General features: G+C 36.4%; 1 protein-coding gene and 1 long non-coding RNA gene across 3 annotated transcripts in view; one reads left to right on the plus strand and one right to left on the minus strand.

The window, feature by feature from the left end:
* Positions 1-2144, minus strand: part of LOC129045480 (uncharacterized) — a 41132-nt gene extending 38988 nt beyond the window's left edge. Inside the window, exon 1 of the long non-coding RNA XR_008505263.2 lies at positions 2108-2144. This is a non-coding gene — a long non-coding RNA (uncharacterized LOC129045480). The remainder of the gene's footprint in view (positions 1-2107) is intronic.
* A 928-nt stretch (positions 2145-3072) lies between these two features.
* Positions 3073-19668, plus strand: part of MEOX2 (mesenchyme homeobox 2) — a 68028-nt gene continuing 51432 nt past the window's right edge. The window contains exon 1 of one of the 2 annotated variants that reach the window (XM_064575196.1): positions 3073-4757. In XM_064575196.1, the coding sequence (XP_064431266.1) occupies positions 4244-4757 (514 nt within the window). In that variant the 5' untranslated portion in view covers positions 3073-4243. The remainder of the gene's footprint in view (positions 4758-19668) is intronic. The other variant, XM_045864617.3, reaches the window with a different exon arrangement.

Below are 19668 nucleotides of genomic sequence, written 5' to 3' on the forward strand. Positions count from 1 at the left end.
AATATTACAATGCATAATTCCTGGAGAAAGTCAGTTCCGTAGTTTTAAATATGGAGTGCATCATAAATCACATAAATTACCATTGGCTGTTTAGCATATTTTAATATATTTTCAAAATTTTTTATTTCAGAAGAATCAACTGAGGACATAACTTATTTCTTGGAGAAATGTAGCAGAAAGAATATTTTTTTGTGCAACAAAACTTTGAAAGACAAATTCCAATTTTGGCTTAATTTTCCATACTTAAATTCATATATCATGACTATATGCTACCAAGATAAATTTGTCTGGCAGATAAAATGCAAGGCAAAGTTTATAATATCTTTAACTAAAGATCATATTTAATTTTAAATATTTTTCCCATCATACCTCATGTCACAAATGTACAGAAGAATAGCAACTCTTAAAAGAAGCATTGTGATTCTTAAAATTTAAAGACATTTTTCAGATTGCTTAATTTAAGTTGTAGTCTCTGTAAAGTAATCTTAATTAAAAAAATCTCTGCCTTTACTATTGAATATTGTTTTGTTCAGCAAGAGGAATAATAGATTTACACATTTACCAAATTTAATGAGCCTAGCACGTGCTTAAAATAATTTTGATTATGTTTTCTAGAAAAGACTGGCAGCTTACATTATTCATATATTGAAGCTCTTGTTATAATGCACTGCTTGGTATCAAAACCTTGCATGAAATATTGGTAATAATAGAATGTTCTTCAGGAAAATTCAAGTATATTATAAATATAGGATAAACACTATACTATTTATAGTTTAAAATGAAAGCTATAAAAATTCTATAATAAATTTTGTAATTTTTACCATGCTTCATAATATAATTAGCCATTAAGTGTAAAAAGGTATCTTTCAATATTGGGATATAGTTGTGGACACCAAAGTAGCTGTTATAGGAAATGTTAGGACTTTTTCTTGTTATGACATTTAAAAATTTTTTCCTAAGGCCTAGAAAATAAAATTCAGTATTTTTTTCTTATTCCAAATATTCTAGGAAATGAAAATTTTGAAAAAAACTTTATGGAATAATATATTTTTGGAAAATCAGAGAAAATAAAATATTTAATTCTGGAATGCATCAAGAGCATTTTTGTTTCTTCTTTGAATCACACTTTTTCAAATAACATTTTTCTTGTATTATGCTTTCTATTAGAAATCTAGACTTCATCCTTTTTACTGATATTGTGTATTTTGGGTCTTCAATTAAAAGACCTATTCTGCTAGCTTTGTTTTAATTGTGTGCTTTTCAAAGAGGCTCCTTCTTTTTCTAATCTTTTCTGACTTTTCTTTCCCGGTCTTCTAGTCTCATAGCTCTAGAGGCAGACTGAGGCAGGTTGTAGAGAAATTTCTGGACATGTTGTTAACATCTGACACAGTAAGTGAGAAAAAACCAGCACCATCACTGGGCAGGTTCAAGGAGAATTGACAGCTCCTGGAGATGAAAAGTTTGTGTTTGCTAGTTGCTAGTTACCTGAAGCACACTGGCTAAATTCAAATCCATTCATTTCTCAGTTGCTTTGCTCCCTCTAAACCGCTGTAATGCAAACCAAAAGGGGACCTTCATGGATGTTTTCTGTTGATCTGTGTAGATCGAGTGAGTGTATCTTTCATTAGCCTGGTCTGACATTTTCCACAATGCTTTTAGTAGACAGTATTATATTATGTAAATATTTCTGGTTACTGTTTATGGAGATGGTTGCCTAAATTTCTCTTTGGATAAAGCCTTTAATGCATTCACCCATAATCCCTATAGAGGAGCTACTCAAGTTTGGGAAGTTTTGTGTTGCTCTTTGTACTTCAACTTTTAATATCAGAACACATATTGAAACCATAAACAATGAAAATTCAAAAAAATATTCTGACTATATTAGAAGAATATACCCCCTCCCTTTTTTTTTTTTTTTTTTTTTTTTTTCATTCTTAAAGAGCCAAGGGCGTGGGGAGTGGCGGAAGAAACATTCTTAAGATCTAAGCCCTGGACGCCATCCTGGGAGTGTTTAAAACCCTTAGAAACATGCAACCTGAAGAACACCCCCTTTCGAAGTCTAAAACAATATTAGATTCCCAAAACATACCGGCAAAGAAAGTCTTACCGTCAAACGCTTGCAGCAGGTTCCAGCTCAGACCCAGACTGAAAAGCTGAGCAGCTGGTGAACAAAAGTTTTAGCTTTTTTTTTTTTTAACGAAGTCTGCAAAACTAATTTCCCTCAAAATAGGGCTCAATTTCCGTTAAAGAAAGCAGCGCTTACAAATCTCAGAATTCCTGATCACCCCCACCCCATCCCACCTCTAAGCAATGGAAAACAATTCAAACTTTCACACGAATGTAAAGGTTTATTGAGAGGCCACTCTTCTGCAGTAGGGCTTAAAAAACAAGGGAGATAGGCTGAAACCTGAGGGATTGGTTGAGGGAAAGGTTCTGCCTTGGGGACACTTCTCAAAGATTAATCAATACTTTTTCCTAATTCAAACCAGATGGCTGGCCCGGTTTGCTGTCCTCATTAATCCCATTAACAACTTCAAAGACTTGGTCCCCATCCTCTGGACACGTGAGACAATGAAAATAACGGGGTTACACAGCTGGTGGCATGTTTGGGGTCCTGGGCTGGAATAGGTGAGCGCCCATCTTCTGATGCGACACGTCCCAGGCAGGACTTGACTGTTCCTGTAGCTAATTATGTGCCGCTTGCTTGCCTTGTGTAAAGGACTCTGCCCTAGCAGACAATGTCACCCCTCAAGCAAGTGGCAGTATTAAAGCCCAGCCGCCGCTCATACTGATTCACTGGTGGCAAGTTTTCTAACTCATTTTGTATGATGCAAGAGTGTAACCAGGGAGATCTGAAGCAGTACCCATGTTTAGTGAACTTTGGGGGATACTGAAGTGTAATATTTCCCAGTAAATGGAACCATGGCGGCAGGCGTGGGGGAGGGGGGAGGTAAAAGGGGTGCCATTAGTTGATTTATTTTTGAGCGGAAGAGAGGGTGAATTTCTGGAGGGAGATGAGGGGACATGGGTTGAGGTTCTGGAGGTTTGGAAAGACTGGAAATGTGCTTGCAATATACACATCACATGTGACCAGGACGATATCGCTTCGGGTTTTCCTGACCGAAAAGTTTTGCGTTGACAAATGGCTAGGAATTTGACGTGGACCAGGCGAGCAAGAGGATGGACATTGTGCAAAGCAGGAAAGGTATATACGGAAAGCCAAAGAAGAAAGACCCCACCTGACACCGCAGGTGAGGATGCCCGCGTCTCTGGACATCTGCAACTATCGCCGCCCCACGCTTTTCTCCCACCCATCCCACCAGGTCTGTCTCTTTTTGGCGCTGAGAATGGCCCTTTCCTACCCGCGGGGCACTTCCCAGAAACCTCGGATGCCAGGTCCAAGCCCATTAACAGCCCACAGGGAGAAAACAGCTGCGAAAAACTAGATGCGCCACTTAGCCCAGGGCACGAGTTGATACTGAGTTTGAAAAACTTGGCTGAGCGCGCGCCAAACTAGCTGATCTTTTCCCTTAATCCTTCTTCCTCTTTCGTGCTCCTCAAGAGCTAGGCGTAACCCTAGCTTTCCTGGAGGTGACAGTGCCCAAGTGGCACTGATAAGACAGCTTTCTTAAGAGAAGTGAGCGGGTCGGACACTGGGTGCAGAGTTGGGGCTGGCGTGCGCGGAGGAGCACCTTGGCCGACCGGGCCAGGAGAGGAGAGCCGCTGTCCGTCCCGGCTCGGGTTTAGGCGCCAGGCGCGCCGCTTGCAGCCTCGGCTGCTGGCAAGGGCGGGCGGGCGTGGACGCACTGCGTACGTCCAGCCCGAGATAGGAAGTGGAACTGGGAGCGCGTGGAGCAGACTGAGCGGGAGTTTTGGAGGGAGTTCGCATGTGGTCAGCTCCGGGCTCCTAAGCCAGCCCCCAGCTCACATTACACTCTGTTTATAACCTCTCAGAGCCGTTTCCCCCTGAAAGCAGTTCTCTGGGACCACCTTCTTTTGGCTTCAACCTCTCCTACTCTTGACATCTGAGTAGCTCGAAGGGAAGCTTCTCCAGGTCCGAGTGTTTATATGTAAAGGAGACTGGCCGCTAGGGCTCAGGACCGGGATTATCCGAGCTCTGCAGAAACGGCTGCTATTTGTTTGGGAGGGGGAAAACACACGATTTCCAGTGAAAAGTGACAGAGGGTGGTAGCGTTTGGAACCATCGTGAAGTCTTCTGCTTGGAACCCGAGACTTGCATGCTATGGAACACCCGCTCTTTGGCTGCCTGCGCAGCCCTCACGCCACCGCGCAAGGCTTGCACCCGTTTTCCCAGTCCTCTCTCGCCCTCCATGGAAGATCTGACCATATGTCCTATCCCGAGCTCTCCACTTCTTCCTCGTCTTGCATAATCGCGGGATACCCCAACGAGGAGGGCATGTTTGCCAGCCAGCATCACAGGGGGCACCACCATCACCACCATCATCACCACCACCACCACCAGCAGCAGCAGCACCAAGCTCTGCAAACCAACTGGCACCTTCCGCAGATGTCCTCCCCCCCGAGTGCGGCTCGCCACAGCCTCTGCCTCCAGCCGGATTCGGGAGGGCCCCCGGAGCTGGGGAGCAGCCCGCCGGTCCTGTGTTCCAATTCTTCCACCTTGGGCTCCAGCACCCCGACCGGGGCCGCGTGCGCGCCAGGGGACTACGGCCGCCAGGCGCTGTCACCCGCGGAGGCGGAGAAGAGAAGTGGCGGCAAAAGGAAAAGCGATAGCTCAGGTAAGCGCGCACCGGGCACTGTCGGCGAAAGGGGGCGGGGAGATGACAGAGAAGATTCTCGCACTATAGTGAGGCAGCAGGGATAAGGTATATGTCTTGCCCTCTCTGGCTCCCCGCCGGCAAATTCGATGGGGCTGCTTTGGTCCTGTTATTTGGGGGCACGTGTTTCTCCAAGGGCAGCACTGCAGTCAACAGCGCTAAGCTCTCCGAGGTTCAAACTAGTTTACCAGAGGGTTAAGAAAAAAGGGCAAGTGACAGTATGTGAAATCGATTGCGAAGCGTGACCTTCCATCTGAGCGGTGAGGAGGGGAGTGCAGCCTGGGATGCAGCGTCCGCTGGGCGTGCGTGCGGGTGCTGCTCCTTGACTTTTCACTTGCAAATTCCCGACTCCGAGTGGCTCGATTTTTCCCATCGTTAACTGGGTTTCCAAATTATTGCACAATATTTGGAACTTGCAGTGGAACTTGGCAGAACGTATGAGAAAAAAAAAAGTTTTAGGTTTTTTTTTTTTCCCCCTTATTCTGATTTCAGAGTTCTTTAAATAGCACCCTATTCCAAATGGTAAAAATTTCCCTTTCTTGGGGAAGAAGACAATCTAGGAATTCAGAGGATTTTAAGGAATGTATCAAAGAATGGTAAATAAATACATGTTCAGACTCTTGAAGAAAAACGATTTTTAGAAGTAGTTGTATTTGTGTGGTGCTAATCTAAATAGATAATCTGAGTTTCAGAAGTGGAAAGTAAAATCTCCTTCGGTTCAGTATTATTGGAGGCAAGTATTTGCAAACAAACAGCAGCCCGGAGTAGTGCTGGTTCTCTACGTGCTTGAGGCTAGTATGCGAGGGTGTGCGCAGGAGGCGCTGATCTACGTGGGGATAACTTGAGTAGCCACGCAAAAGGGAACCTTATAAAACGCAGATGCTTGAAAGTCCAGACAGCCAAGTAAACTGTAGCAATCCTGAGAAACTAGTTTTTCGGGCAGCTCCTTAAAGCCCTTAACAATCTGTATCATCATTAAATTGTTAAAAGATACTTTACAATTAAGGGAGTTGTGCATTTGTTTTCTGTAGCTCTAGCGTATGCTGCGTTCCATCTTTTTGGAAAAGTGTCATTTTTTAAATATAGTATTTACGTATTTTTCTTTCTTTGTGGAATTGGTTTAACAGTCCTAGAAGGTAATTACAGATATTGATGTGAAGGATTGGAAAGTGTTTGTTTTTCACAATGCTTTAGGTAAGATCCCACGTAAATGGCAATGATTGAGCGGCATATTTCATGTTCCTTTGCAGCGATGGTATCAGTTGTTCTTCAGCGTTAGTATGAGGTGGATTCTTCTATCACACACTTAAAATCTAACTTTTACTTTCCAAGGTCAGGGGTGAACTTTTAATGCTCCATCACAAATTAGTTTATATCTAAGAAAGTTACCAGCAGTATCATTCATTTTTAATGGTTTTTACTAACAATACATGAAACTCTCTTAAGACAGAGTTGAAAGGTTTCCATCTTAATTTCTTTAAAAAAAAAGTCACTTAAATGCAGTGTTCATTTCCTGGTTCAGCATTTGGTATCAATGTAACTTTTTTGGAAGCAGATCCCAATTCAGGTTGGTCAGTCCAATTTTTGCAATTAACAGAGGCTCTTACTGTTCATTTTACTTTCTGCAGTGAAAAACCTGTGATAGACTGTTCCTTTTGCTTCTGAACTGAATCAATGCACCTAAGCTTCTTAGGGTAAACTGAATTTTCATTTAGGCACATATTATTTTGGTTAGGGGGAAACAAAAAAAGTGGGATCCAAGAACTGCTTCCCTTAAATTATTTTGATAACAAGTTTCTTAAGAAAACTGGTAATACTAATAGTGCTATCCTCTTTTGGTGGGAAATAACCATATAATGAAATAAGTTTATATTGACATGTTGAAACTAATTAGAATACTGGAAAAACAAACACAAAAATTTGCATCAGCTACATAAAGTCTTAATCAATTAGATCTTGAGTGGGAAATACAATTAGCCATCATCAAGGATAAAATCACTGGGGAGTTAGAATGAGCGTTTTCTATTCATGATGGGATATTTTGAAAGAACTTTTTGACTAACTAAAAGGAAATATCATGATGGGTTCCAGTTAAATATATGTGTACTCATAAATTTAATTTGGCAATTTCACTATTTGAGTTAATATATGTTAGATCTTTAGATAGATTTAGATTCAAGATATCTTTCTCCTGGGATATTTCAGTTGGTCTTCCATACTTATGTTTATTTCATTTCATAGTATTATAAGGGCATCCTGATCTAGCGGGAACTAAAGCAATGTAGAAAATCATATAATTGCTTACTGCACAATTTTAATATTTCAATATTTCGAAAAATTAGATTAATTTCTGAACTCTCAAAAGTTTAAAATTGTATTAGATGAAAATTATATCATGCTTAGTAGAGTTTACTTATATTTTGTTAGGAAGTTTATAATTACTATGTATTTATAATCGAAAGTAAATATAGTACACAAATCCAGGACAAAGTCAGAACCAAAATTCTTTATCCTTGCATATAATACCCAGATTGTCTGTGTATGTATATGTGTGCATGGCCCTATGAAATTCAAATAGAATTTTAAGCAACAGAAAATACTGAAAAATGACCCAAATTTTTATCCATCGTAGTGATGCTAAAGCTACAATGTGTAACATTTTCCAGTATGCCTTTACATGTATTTCTCCTCCCAAACACACATATATGCAAACTCAAGAAGCTTAAGGGTCTAGAAACAAATATTTACGGACTTTGGGCTTCCATTATAGTTTATTGACAATTGAAAATAGCCAAGTTTAATGGAAAAGCACACTGTTATTTTTATATGTGTTAAACCTTTTTGCAACTTTGAACCTGCTATGCTTTCCAGCATTATTAGCAAAGCCAACATCTGCGATGTCTTCAAAGGAACTCTTAAAAATCAAAACTTTACAACTGCACTTAAAACCATCTATACAAAGCAGGTGATTCTGAAAAAAAAGTCTATAAATAGTGTGAATTACTTGGCTTCAATTACATTTGATTGTTCTTCAAGCAATGTAGTAGTAATAGGTATAAACTGTCCAGATTTAGCTAAAATAACCAAAACAGATTAGTCAATCTAACTTTAGTTTTTATGCAGGTAAAATACAGTTATAAACATGTAAATATTTCTTATTCAAATTAGTTGAATGAATATAAGTATACATTTTATAAAAAAAATCAAATTTATATTAAAAAGGAAGGAAATGGTTTGGGAATGGATTTTACAAGGTTTTGAATAATATTAGATTCTTGTAAAATTACAAATATTTATAGCTACAATATCATAAAATATCTGTTGTCAAATTATATCTGTCTATATGCTTGGCTATGCAGAATAACAAGCAAGTATTACCTTAATAAGCTGGAACTTAAATACAGAGGAATGTCTTCTCCACCCTAACTCTGGTATTATATTGTAATTTTTTCTAGATATTTCAATCATCATGTTTTCTGAAAGGAAAAAAAATACTTTATTATTCATCTCTGTGTTACTGGATTATGACTTTTCAGCATTTGCTTTAGAATTTAAAAAAAGAGTCTATTGGATCTTGATAATTATAGAGTAATACTAAACAAATTAAATGTCTCAAATCTAAGGAATAAAAGAAAAATGTCATTTAAGTCTTTTTCTTGGAGTGGTAGATTAATTTTAGGTGTGAACATTTTTAAATGGTGACCTGACATAAAAAAATTCTAAGTACCATTGACCTACATGAGTGTTTTCAAATGATTACACTCAAAGAAGTCAAGAGCAGCAGTCCCTTTAGAATTAAGGTGCTTTATTGTTGAAAGTTAGCAATGAATGGAAGGAAGAATGCAAATAAAAATAGAAATGGTTTCAAGATCTTTGTAAATATCTTTATTTATAGTTCCTTTGAAAAGGAAAAGCATTAAATGCAAGGCATGGCACTGCTAAAACTTTCATTTTGGTGGAAAACCCAGTAATGAATATTTAAAATTTTAATCTTTATTTATAGTAGCTATCAATGGAAACCATTATGTTGGCACCCCGTAAGCTGATTTCTACTAATAAACTAAAAAAACATTTTAAGTATTACCCTGTTTTCCCTCTGTGTGATGTGAAACATCGACCCTTCATTACAACATTGGTATTTATAATAACATAATGTTTATTATAAGACCTCTAAGAAATTAATTTTAAACAAAAATGAAATGACAAATGTGGATAAACTTTTTCATCAGATTCAGGGAAATTGGGGAGACTAATTCCATATTTAATAGAAAAATTAACTTTTTTTCATTTGAGAAATAACTTGTCCATGACTAATAGCTGAATAATGTAAAAATTTACCACATATAAATCTATTTCATATACCTGGCCTGGTAATGGTGCCAATTTTATTCATTTCCTATAGTAAGATATATATATATATGCTGGGCAGTTTTATTAACTATATTAAAAATGGCAGCCAGAAACAAAGATGTGAGGGCTTTTTAGATTTTCATTTCAAATGGGAAAGACCAATATAATACAATAACATATTTTCATTTTTAGGACTTGTTCACTTAAGTAGTTTATTTATAAAATTTCAGATCATGTCTCTTTTCTAAGCATTGCTATAATGATTATAAACATCTATAAATGATACATGCTAAGGATAGGAAATTATTAGAAAACAAAATATATTCAGGAATTCCTTAATATTTGTTGAGTTAATAGTTGTAGATGGTTTATCTCTCTCAAATTTTCTATATTTTTCCTATAATGTTTTTTATAATAATAAAACATTTTCTGGAAAAATATATTAGCACATGAAGTGAGACTCTCAGGAGTAGCATTTTTTCCACCTTGATTGAAATCATAAAATAAGAAGGATTAATTCTTGAGTGGCCAGTTAAATTACATTTCCTGCGTTATGGTACTGGTGACTGATTCTAGTGGTTAAAATAAAAAGAAAATTAAAAAATGATGAAATACAAACCAAGACCAAAGTTCACAAATTAGAAATTGAGGTAGGTATGATGTATTTCCTATTTAATGTATTTAAGCAATAAAACACATTTTATTGTCACAGCTTATTTTTCTGGATTATGTGTTTGAGTCATTAATAGGGCTTAGTTATCAATGACAAGCTTTCTTTCTGTAAAGAAAATGAAGCACTAACAACTTTCCTATTTTTGTTATGATGCTCTTATGATTATTTGTTGGAATAGCTGTATTAAACTGAAACCTCTAAGTAGGGATGGAGGAACACAGTCAAGAAAAGTTACTTGTAGCACTCTGCGTGACTCCTAAATCATAGTCATTGGTGAGGTTCAAAATCCAACTGGAGAAAATCTTGCAGAATATTTTATTGCTCTCATGGAATAAAACTTAAAATGGTAAAGGTCATTTAGGTCTCAGCCTTTAATTTGCCATTATCTATGTTGAAGCAGAATTAATTTAAATCTAATGTCCTTTTCTCTGATGGTTTTCCATTTACATTATAAAACTGTAGGGAATTTATTATTCCTTTAAGTAAGTTGTGTTAGATAGTATTTTAAGATACAAAATAACCAGTAATATATCTATTGATCCATCTGTATAAATTTCAGACATAGTTTTTATATTTCAGAGTAAGCATTTCTATTTGAAACCTTTTGACATATTTATTACTAAATTAACAGAAAGTTACTTAGTAAGAGTATACATTCATATGTGGTTGAGTGGGTCAATTATTAATTTTCCCTGTATTTGGAATTTTAAATATGCAATAAAAAAGCTTCCAACTATTCACGAAATTTTCATTTATATGTGACATTTTCCACAGCAATATAATACTTCTGAATTTACATGTTACTCTCTGTAAATTTTGTACCGTGTATTGGAATTCTGGTTTTCATAGGGTTCTGAAAATATTTTATGATATGTTTTTTGATCTCTTACATGTGCATATGAACAAGACTTATCAGGTTAAAATCTGTACTATATGCACATGTTCTTGGAAAGAGTTTGTGTGAAAGAGAGGAAAATGCTTTCAGAAATAATCAGTTCTCTCTATACTATATAGATTTAAAAATTAACAAACTGGATCTTTAACCTACATGATATTATTGCTATGCTTCTTTAAAAAGTTAGTATTTCCTAAAAGTTTAATGATTCTAAAATACTTGTGTATTTTGGTGACTCAATTCTTACATCCTTGGAGTTTTCCTTTTACTGTAAATATAACAAGTTTACAAGGTAGTAACTCAGAGTGGTAAAAACATTAGGGTTTTTTTTAAAGATTTAAATTAAAAAATTATTGCTCTTCAAAATTTCATAGAATCCACTCATATTCGAATATTTCAAATGTATTTAAATGTTCTCTTTGCTTTCATAAGTTTTCTAAGATGTTTCAGGTATGTTTCTTGAATTTTGGATAAACTAGATTGGCTGAAATTATGAATATGAAGAGTTTATTCTTCATAGTTTTCAGTTCCTACTGCGTTTTAGTAGAAAGGTTAGTGGTGAGAAGAAAACAGGGAAGGAGCTAAATTAACTAGGACATGGCAGCTATTCTTAAAGCACGCTTTAAAATAATCTGTTTATATAAAGATACACACGGATACACATATGCAATAATAGAATTCCAAACTTAATCTCTTGATAAAAGATCATCGGAAGTAGACCATTCACATTAGAGACCTCAGTATGACGTTACGTGTTCCGGTGAGAAAATAAAATATTAGGTTTGAAGCATATACAGCTGTGTGGAGAGTCCACCAGGCTGAGGCTGGTAATCAATGATAGTCATTAAAGTCAAATCTGCCAACTCCCTGCAGTTTTTGTTTTCTTTTGTTTTTCTCTTCCTCTCGCTCATTATTCTCCACACACTTTGAGAGATCCCATAATGCTCTAAGAGAAGAAAAACGCTCAGGTATCTTACATGACTATAGGCAAGAAAATGATTAAGATGAAGTCATCTCTCTCTCAGGCTCTGGGGAAACGTAGAGGAGGGTCCAGCTTAGGTGGGTGGATGCCAGTAGAATTTCAAAGGCCTGGAATTTTGCTCTTTGAAAATGTAGCCTTAAAGCTTTGCCAGAAATGACACCCAAACAAAAACTTATTTTTGCAAAGTGATAGTTATTTGCAAATGTAGTGGTGAGATGTATTCAGTGTCCATAGAGGCGGCTTCTTCTATTGTCTAGGCTGCATAGTAAACTTGTAGATGATCATTCTTAGCATCCTGAAAAACTAGCAAACTAAACTGAAGTGTATTCTTGTTAGTCAAAAAAGAAAACAGTACAATGGGCAATGACTCTTAACAAATGAACAGTGAACACCAAGCAAATTTCACAAATGACTGGTTTTATTTTGGGAGCTAAAACATGAAGTTCAGGAAAATGGAACTGTGTCATCAGAAACTTAGTGGGAACTAAACAGATAAAATGTAGTTTTGATTTTGGAGGACACCAATACTTTAGCAAATGGCTTTCGCATTTTAAGAACTATGTGAAGAGGACTCTACGGTTAACTGGGTAGATTGAAATTAAGTGACGTCTCTCCTTATTAATATTTTTCAAATGTAAAATGAGCTCTCAGGGTGTTTACTGCCCTTAACAATTAAAATCTGTCCAACGACAGGCTACGTTTACTTTGGGATTTTTTTTTTTTTAATTTGAAATACAAACAGATCTGGGTGTGTTAAACTCGACAGCATCTAGAAGTAAACTTCTGAGACAGATTGAAATGACAGGAAAGCCTGTGGCTAGGCATTCAGATCTACGGTCCTGCCGCTGCCCACATTTCCAGGATTATCATCTTTTGGATGCCCACCTTCAGAATGCAGGGGATTGCGTACATCTTCTCTTCTGGAACTGTTCTTTGCTCTTGGGAGTTGGCCTTTACCAAATTTATTCTTGTACACTCAGATATGTGGGAAAATAAAAAGTAACAGAGACACTGTGTGTGTGTAATTGGCTTACTTAGCCATTAGTTGATAAATCCTGAAAGATCTACCTTATTTCTTGGCCATCCTATCAGACAAGGAAAAAGGTGTCACCCTCAAAAGGCTAACTGAAGATAGAGTTTGATGATGACTGTTTGATGGTGAGCAGTATGTGGGGGAGTAACAGGAAATGGTCAATCATCCAGGGTCGGCCCACATTCGGAAAACATTGGGTCCTCTGAACCTGAGGCGGCAAATAAAGGGAGCTATTACAAGAATCCAGAATCTAACGAGAGCAGCAGGACAGAACCTTCTGGCAAAGTGGGGACCTCAGGTGGAGGATTGCAGCTGATATCAAATATCATCCAGCAAACTATCTCCATGCCTTCCAATCTCCTTTTGTTTCCTCCCATTGGCCAAATATAATCAGAAGACAGTGAAGAGACCACACTAGTCTTGGTAGTTAAAGCCGTGGAAGTCATAAAAGGAATGCAGGCTACAGGGGAGAAATGTCAGTAGTAAATCCGGGAGAACCCAAGGTCTTGCTTTGTCTCGTGCTCGCTGTTATTCAAATTCCCTGTTAGTTTCCTAAACATCAAAGCAAGTTAATAAGCATAAAGCACTTAGAACAACATCTGGGGGTGCCTGGGTGGCTCAGTTGGTTGAGCGACTGCCTTTGGCTCAGGTCATGATCCTGGAGTCCCGGGATCGAGTCCCGCATCGGGCTCCCTGCTCGGCAGGGAGTCTGCTTCTCCCTCTGACCCTCCCCCCTCTCATGTGCTCTCTGTCTCTCTCATTCTCTCTGTCTCAAATAAATAAATAAAATCTTTAAAAAGAAAAAAAAAAAAGAACAACATCTGGGTCAGTAAGTGTTGTTATTTTTATCATATATCAGTGTAGGTGCAGTTATGTCATGGGTGTGCCCCATCTGAAAACAGTCTCGGTCTTATGTTGCCTATTTATTTGTATTTTACTACTAATATTGCTATAGGAAATGTTGCTTGCCTAAAAGATTGCTGAAGATTTAAAATAATCTGCCACTGTCGCTAGTATTGTAAATCTCATGTCATTTTCCTGAAATGTAGAGTGAGTTAGAGACCAAGTTGTGTAAGAGACTCAAGTTTCTTTCACTTAATCACCCTTAAGACTCCCATCCCTTCCGTAGCCTCTTTTGCTTGGGCATCTCCTAACCTCCTTTTTCAGGTGTCTCCTGCCACTTTTCCATCAAACACTTCCTTTCAAGAAGAACATACAGAGGAGCATTTAGTCAAAAGGGAGCAGAACTTAAACCAAAGGGATTTGAATATTATAGTGAAATTTCAGGTCTCTGTTTTCAGCTATTAACTAGGAGAATATATGTATGACATTTTTTCTGCCATGTTTTGAAGTTTATTGCAGAACGAATTTACATATTGTAGCTCCTTGTTATTTTTTGTGGTTTCATTTGGAGACCTTTAGGAATGGTAAATATGCAGATACCACTAAAAGCTAAGAATGTATTATATCCCTCATAAAATGCATAGAAACAGTTTTACTTGATACTTTTGTTTTTCATAGGAAAAGACAATATTTTTACTTATTTGTCTATTTATTTATATTTAATAAATTTTTGATAATTACAGACTACTCGCCTTTACTTAGTAACCAGTCCTAGATGATTGGCTGATTTCGCTCTGGTAAGCTTAGTCACCTCTCCTACACCCACAGTTCAATGTGAGGAATTCAGACAAGTACTTTAGGGAATTTTTATTATATTTGATGATCTGAGGCAGTTGCTTTTGAATAAATAGTAGAATCAAATACTGTATTAAAATTCTAAATGTCAGAGTTAATGCTTCAAAGTTCCTAGATTCAAAGCAATATAAATCCTTAAAATTAGAGAAGTTCAAATCACTAGTGATTGCTTCTCTGCTGGATAATGGAAGGGCTGGGAGGGAGTAGGGAGAGGGGTACAGGAAGAAGAACAGACGATTAAATGTTTCATACTACACTGCAATGACAAGAAAGGGCAATTATATCATCTAGTTTATTATTCTTTGATATCAAGGTAGGCTTGATTGGTCGATTTTCTTAATGAGTTGTGATCTTTAATGTTTAAATGGATCATTAGAATCTGAATTATCAAGACACTAGAAGACTCCCAAGGCATCACCCAGTGCAATGAATGTATTTCCTAGATGAGAGAGTGTGCCCAGAGAAATTAAGTAATGTCTGTCCATTCAGCCAAGTAGTGGAAGCTGAACTTCCATATCCTGACTTCAGCCTAGTGCCCTTAAAAGGAAAATCTCATAAAATATTTTGAAACCTTAAGTTTTTAGTCTTCCCAATAAAAATAAATTTCAGCATCATTTAAAATGTTGGCTACTGCTTTTGAGTGAATAAAATGGAATTTGACAAAGTGCTTCTCTTGGGTGTAAACTACCTCTCTCTAAATCTGGTTTTATGGTTACCTCAGTCACTTTTCATTCTTGTTTTATGAATATAAACACTGTTATACTTTCTTAGCTTCAGTTTTCTAATGACATGGTTCTTGTTATCAATTACAACTTTACCTGCATATTTTTGATACCTTCTACAATAAACCATAGCATTTTAAAGTTCAGTATTTGGTAATGTGCAGGTGGACTTTGCTGTATTATATCTATAAATAATAAATATTTAGGTAACAATCATACTTTGGATAGCCATTTGTGAATTGAAGAATCTGTTTTCTGTTTTAAAATTTTAAATTTAACTCATGAATTTTGCTAAGTTGAGCTTTACTTAAAAAGTGTTTGCTTTTTTATGTTCAAAGTAATGAATAGCCACAAGTAGACACCAAGCAACGCTCCCTTGTCTTAAGTCATTAACTTTATCTCCATTCTTAGAAAAGTATTGATCTTAGTTTTGATTTGAATGCAGTCTTCTTGCATAGAAGATACTCAGAAATATTAGTGGTTGGCCATTTAGCCTTGGCTAACGAGCTATACCATTCTTGTATGGCGTCCTTTCCTGCTCACATCCATCTACCCCACAGTCTGTAAACACCAGACCCATCTGCTCCTCCCCAATACATTGAATCATACAACCTCTGGATCACTCTAACACCAACCTTTCGTGATGATTCCAGATCCTTGGTTTTTACTGGACCCTTAAAACACAAAATTTAAACATCAAAAATACAGTTGGTTCATTCAAGAAATTTTCTTTTCCTTTTTATCTCTAAACACAACACCATTTCCAAAATAATAAAACGTGATCCCTCTTTTATGTAGTTAATTTTAATTTACATTCAGAATGCTTTCACATTAATGGTCTCAACTGATAATTTCTCCTTTTCTACTAGACTTATATTCAGGACTCAGCCATGCAGCCTCTTCCTACACAGCTTGGCCCAAATCCATTCTATTTCACATTTTTCTGTATTTTTTTTTCTTATTTGTACTTTGTCTCTTGCACTTAATTTCGTTTTCTTTCTTGGACTCCTGATATAGCTCTCTTCTGAGTATCTTTTTTTAATCTCTTTTCACCTTTCCCTAATGGAATCCTATATTCAGCATATAGTAATATTTTGATTCTCATTCCTCTTCTTAGAATTCTACATTAAACTGAAATTATTTCATACTTACAGTATGAATGTTTAATTATAGGCTTTGATGCATAAGGCCCATGGAGTGGCTAATACCTATCAATGATGTACTACTAGATTTTACTTGTAGTGTTTTTTGTGTGCACCCAAATTTTGTTTAATATCATATGTACATAACATATAGATCTACTATAACATATAATAAAATGTCTTATAATCATATATATTATATATAAAACCACATAGATAGATATTTAAAGTAGTGCTTTTCTGGCAAAATGATCTTTTCATTTAGTCTTTGGAACACAATGCTTAGCATTTGTGTTAGTTTAAAACAGTGTTCTGATATTTCTTATATGGGTACCTAAATATATATCATCATAGCTGAATTCAAGAAGTTTTCCACAAGATTTTCTGTATCTCCCATTTAGTCAAGATCTCCTCATGATATGCAACGTATTACTTACTGCCTAACTTCCTTTGGTAAGAATTTAGGGCTATATATTAATGGGCTTCCAGCTGAACTCTCCCAACACAATCATTACAGGCTTTATCGATGAGCTGGGTCAGTTTTGTTGTTATTGGTTTTTCTTTTATTTTAACCAATATTTCTTCATAAACTTATTTATGCCTACCCCCTTAAAAAAACCTTTTTATTTTGAGAAAACTGTAAATTCACATGCCATTGTAAGAAATAATATAGAGATCTCATATACCCTTCACCCAGTTTCCCCCAGTGGTAATATCTTGCATAATTATAATACACTAGCTTAACCAGAAAACTGATACTGATACATCCATTAATCTTACTCACATTTCACTAGTTTTACATGCACTTATGTCTGTGTATATTCATCTCTATGCTGCCTGCCAGGTTTATTTTGTATTTTGATCCCATAGCCTGTAATACCTTTTATCAATACATATTCATTATTTTCATTAAAAGCTGGCTTACGACACCTTCTCAGGTCACTACCACCTTACGCTAATCATTGCATTTTCCTTACCACATTAATGTCCAAATACTGTATAATAATAATACACTTAAATTTTGCCTTGAAGTTCTCTTTGCTGTTCCTATTTCATATATCTCCAGTCTTGAATTTGAATTGCATGCACTCCTAAGGAAAAGTCAGTGTCGTCTTTTTCTTTTAGTGTGATATCCAGCATCAGTTTAGGTATGTAGAAGTGCTTAGTAAATCCTATTTGTGGCATAGAAAATGCTTCACTAACGATGAATGAATTATCTGTATTAGGGTTTTTTTTTTAATTCTTGGCTCCAGGCTTGCAGTAGTAGGGCAAATTTGGAAGATTCTTGGGCAGTCCATGGGAGAGTTTAATGAATATACAACCTAAGTAATGATCTGTGCTTGTTTCTGATTGACTTTTATGGATGCTTTCTAAGGTCAAATACCAGTAAGTGTGTGGTATACAGTTACCACTTGTGAATAAATCAAGACAAAAATTAATATGCATTTATTAACGACTTTATCATAAATCAGTAAAAAGAAACCCCTACATTTTAAAAGTTAAAGTGTCTATATTTTCAACAGTTCAGTGATTGTTAAACCTAACTTCCTGTTAATTAAGGTATAGGAATGCCTCATTCCATTATTTTTGGGTGAAACATGAGATTCTACAAACATTCTGTGTAGTTATGCCATGCATTGTTGAGCTTTTGAACATTACATACAACCAAGTAATGGTAGTATTTAAAATGTCTGTCCAACAAAGTCCTCCCAAATAAACTAAGCTTGAAATCATTGAGCAGTTGGGGAAAATATGGAATATTAATTGATCTGCATTGTTGTGTTGGGTAGTGGCACAAATGGTAATGCGAAAAAGAAAAATGGGTTATTTTCATAATGCCTTTTTATGAGGACATTGTTACAATGATGCTGATTCAGTCCACAATGCCTTGGCTTCTGCTTTGAACATGATTGACTTAACCATATTCAAACAATGCTACACGATGAGAAAATGTGAATCTAAGACACTGGTAAGTGGCCTGGCTAGTAAGGAAAGAGCAATGATAGTGAGGGGTGGGCAAGTTAAATAAATCATCTCACTTGTGGTTCTGAGCTTAGTCACATATCATATAAACTAATGAAGGGAAAGTTTGCAGTAAGCCTCCCTGTAGAGTGAGTTAGCTTTTATTTCTGTAAAAGAGTTAAAATTAATCCATATTGTGATTCATTTTGATGATTCTTAAAAATTATGTTATCCATGACTCTGACTGTGATATTGATTCTATTTCAACAATTCCCTCATTTCATAATGAAAAATAACTTGCAATGTCTCCATGTTTCTGGCCTTTTTTATTAACATTTTTATTCACAACAGTAACTCAACACTGATATTACATTGGAATGATTAGGGCAGTCTTAAAAAATACTGATGCTTCGGGCGCCTGGATGGCTCAGTTGGTTAAGCAACTGCCTTCGGCTCAGGTCATGATCCTGGAGTCCCAGGATCAAGTCCCGCATCGGGCTCCCTGCTCAGCGGGGAGTCTGCTTCTCCCTCTGACCCTCCCCCCTCTCATGCTCTCTCTATCTCATTCTCTCTCTCAAATAAATAAATAAAATCTTTAAAAAAAATACTGATGCTTCATAGATTATGATTAAGTTAATCTAGAGTAGAGCTGGAATTTTTTTAAATTTTATAATAGAAAATTACAACATTTAAAGAATAGAGAAAATCATATAACAAACACTCATGTGTCCATTGTGTTCAATATTTATCAACACATGGCAAATCTTATCTCATTTATATCATCCCACTCCTCCTTCACCTTGTTTTAATTATTATTTTTTTAAGGTTTTATTTGTTTATTTGGGAGAGAGCAAGAGAGAGCACAAGTGGGCTGAGGGGCAGAGGGAGAAGCAGACTCCCCACTGAGCCGGGAGCTGGTCATGGAGCTCCATCCCAGGATCCTGGGATCATGACCTAAGCCGAAGGCAGACGCTTAACCGACTGAGCCACCCAGGCACCCTTACTTATTTTGAAACAAATCTCAGATATCTTATTTCATCTGGACATTGGTATTTTTAAAAACTCCCAAGTGATTCTGGATTGAGATTGAGAATTACTGGTTTAGAATATTGTTATTAGGTTGAAAAGTTCTGAGAAGCTTGGACTTTATATTCTAAATCTTATCTTTTTCTACACATGGAGAGCAATGTTAGACCTGGTTGCTCAATAAAAAATTATAGATTTACTAGAAATGGCCATTTGTGTGACTGTGTGTATCACCAAGAATCATAATACTCTTCTATGCTGTGTAGTGTGGTAATCACTAACCACATATAGCTATTTAAATTTTAATTAAAATTACATAAAATTTAAAAATCAGTTCTCAGTATCACTAACCACATTCCACATACTTACCAACCATATGTGGCGCTGTG

The sequence above is a fragment of the Mirounga angustirostris genome, unplaced genomic scaffold, assembly GCF_029215605.1.
Source record: "Mirounga angustirostris isolate CCGP_5_RB_7025 unplaced genomic scaffold, mMirAng1.0.hap1 SCAF_12, whole genome shotgun sequence".
NCBI lineage: Eukaryota > Metazoa > Chordata > Mammalia > Carnivora > Phocidae > Mirounga > Mirounga angustirostris.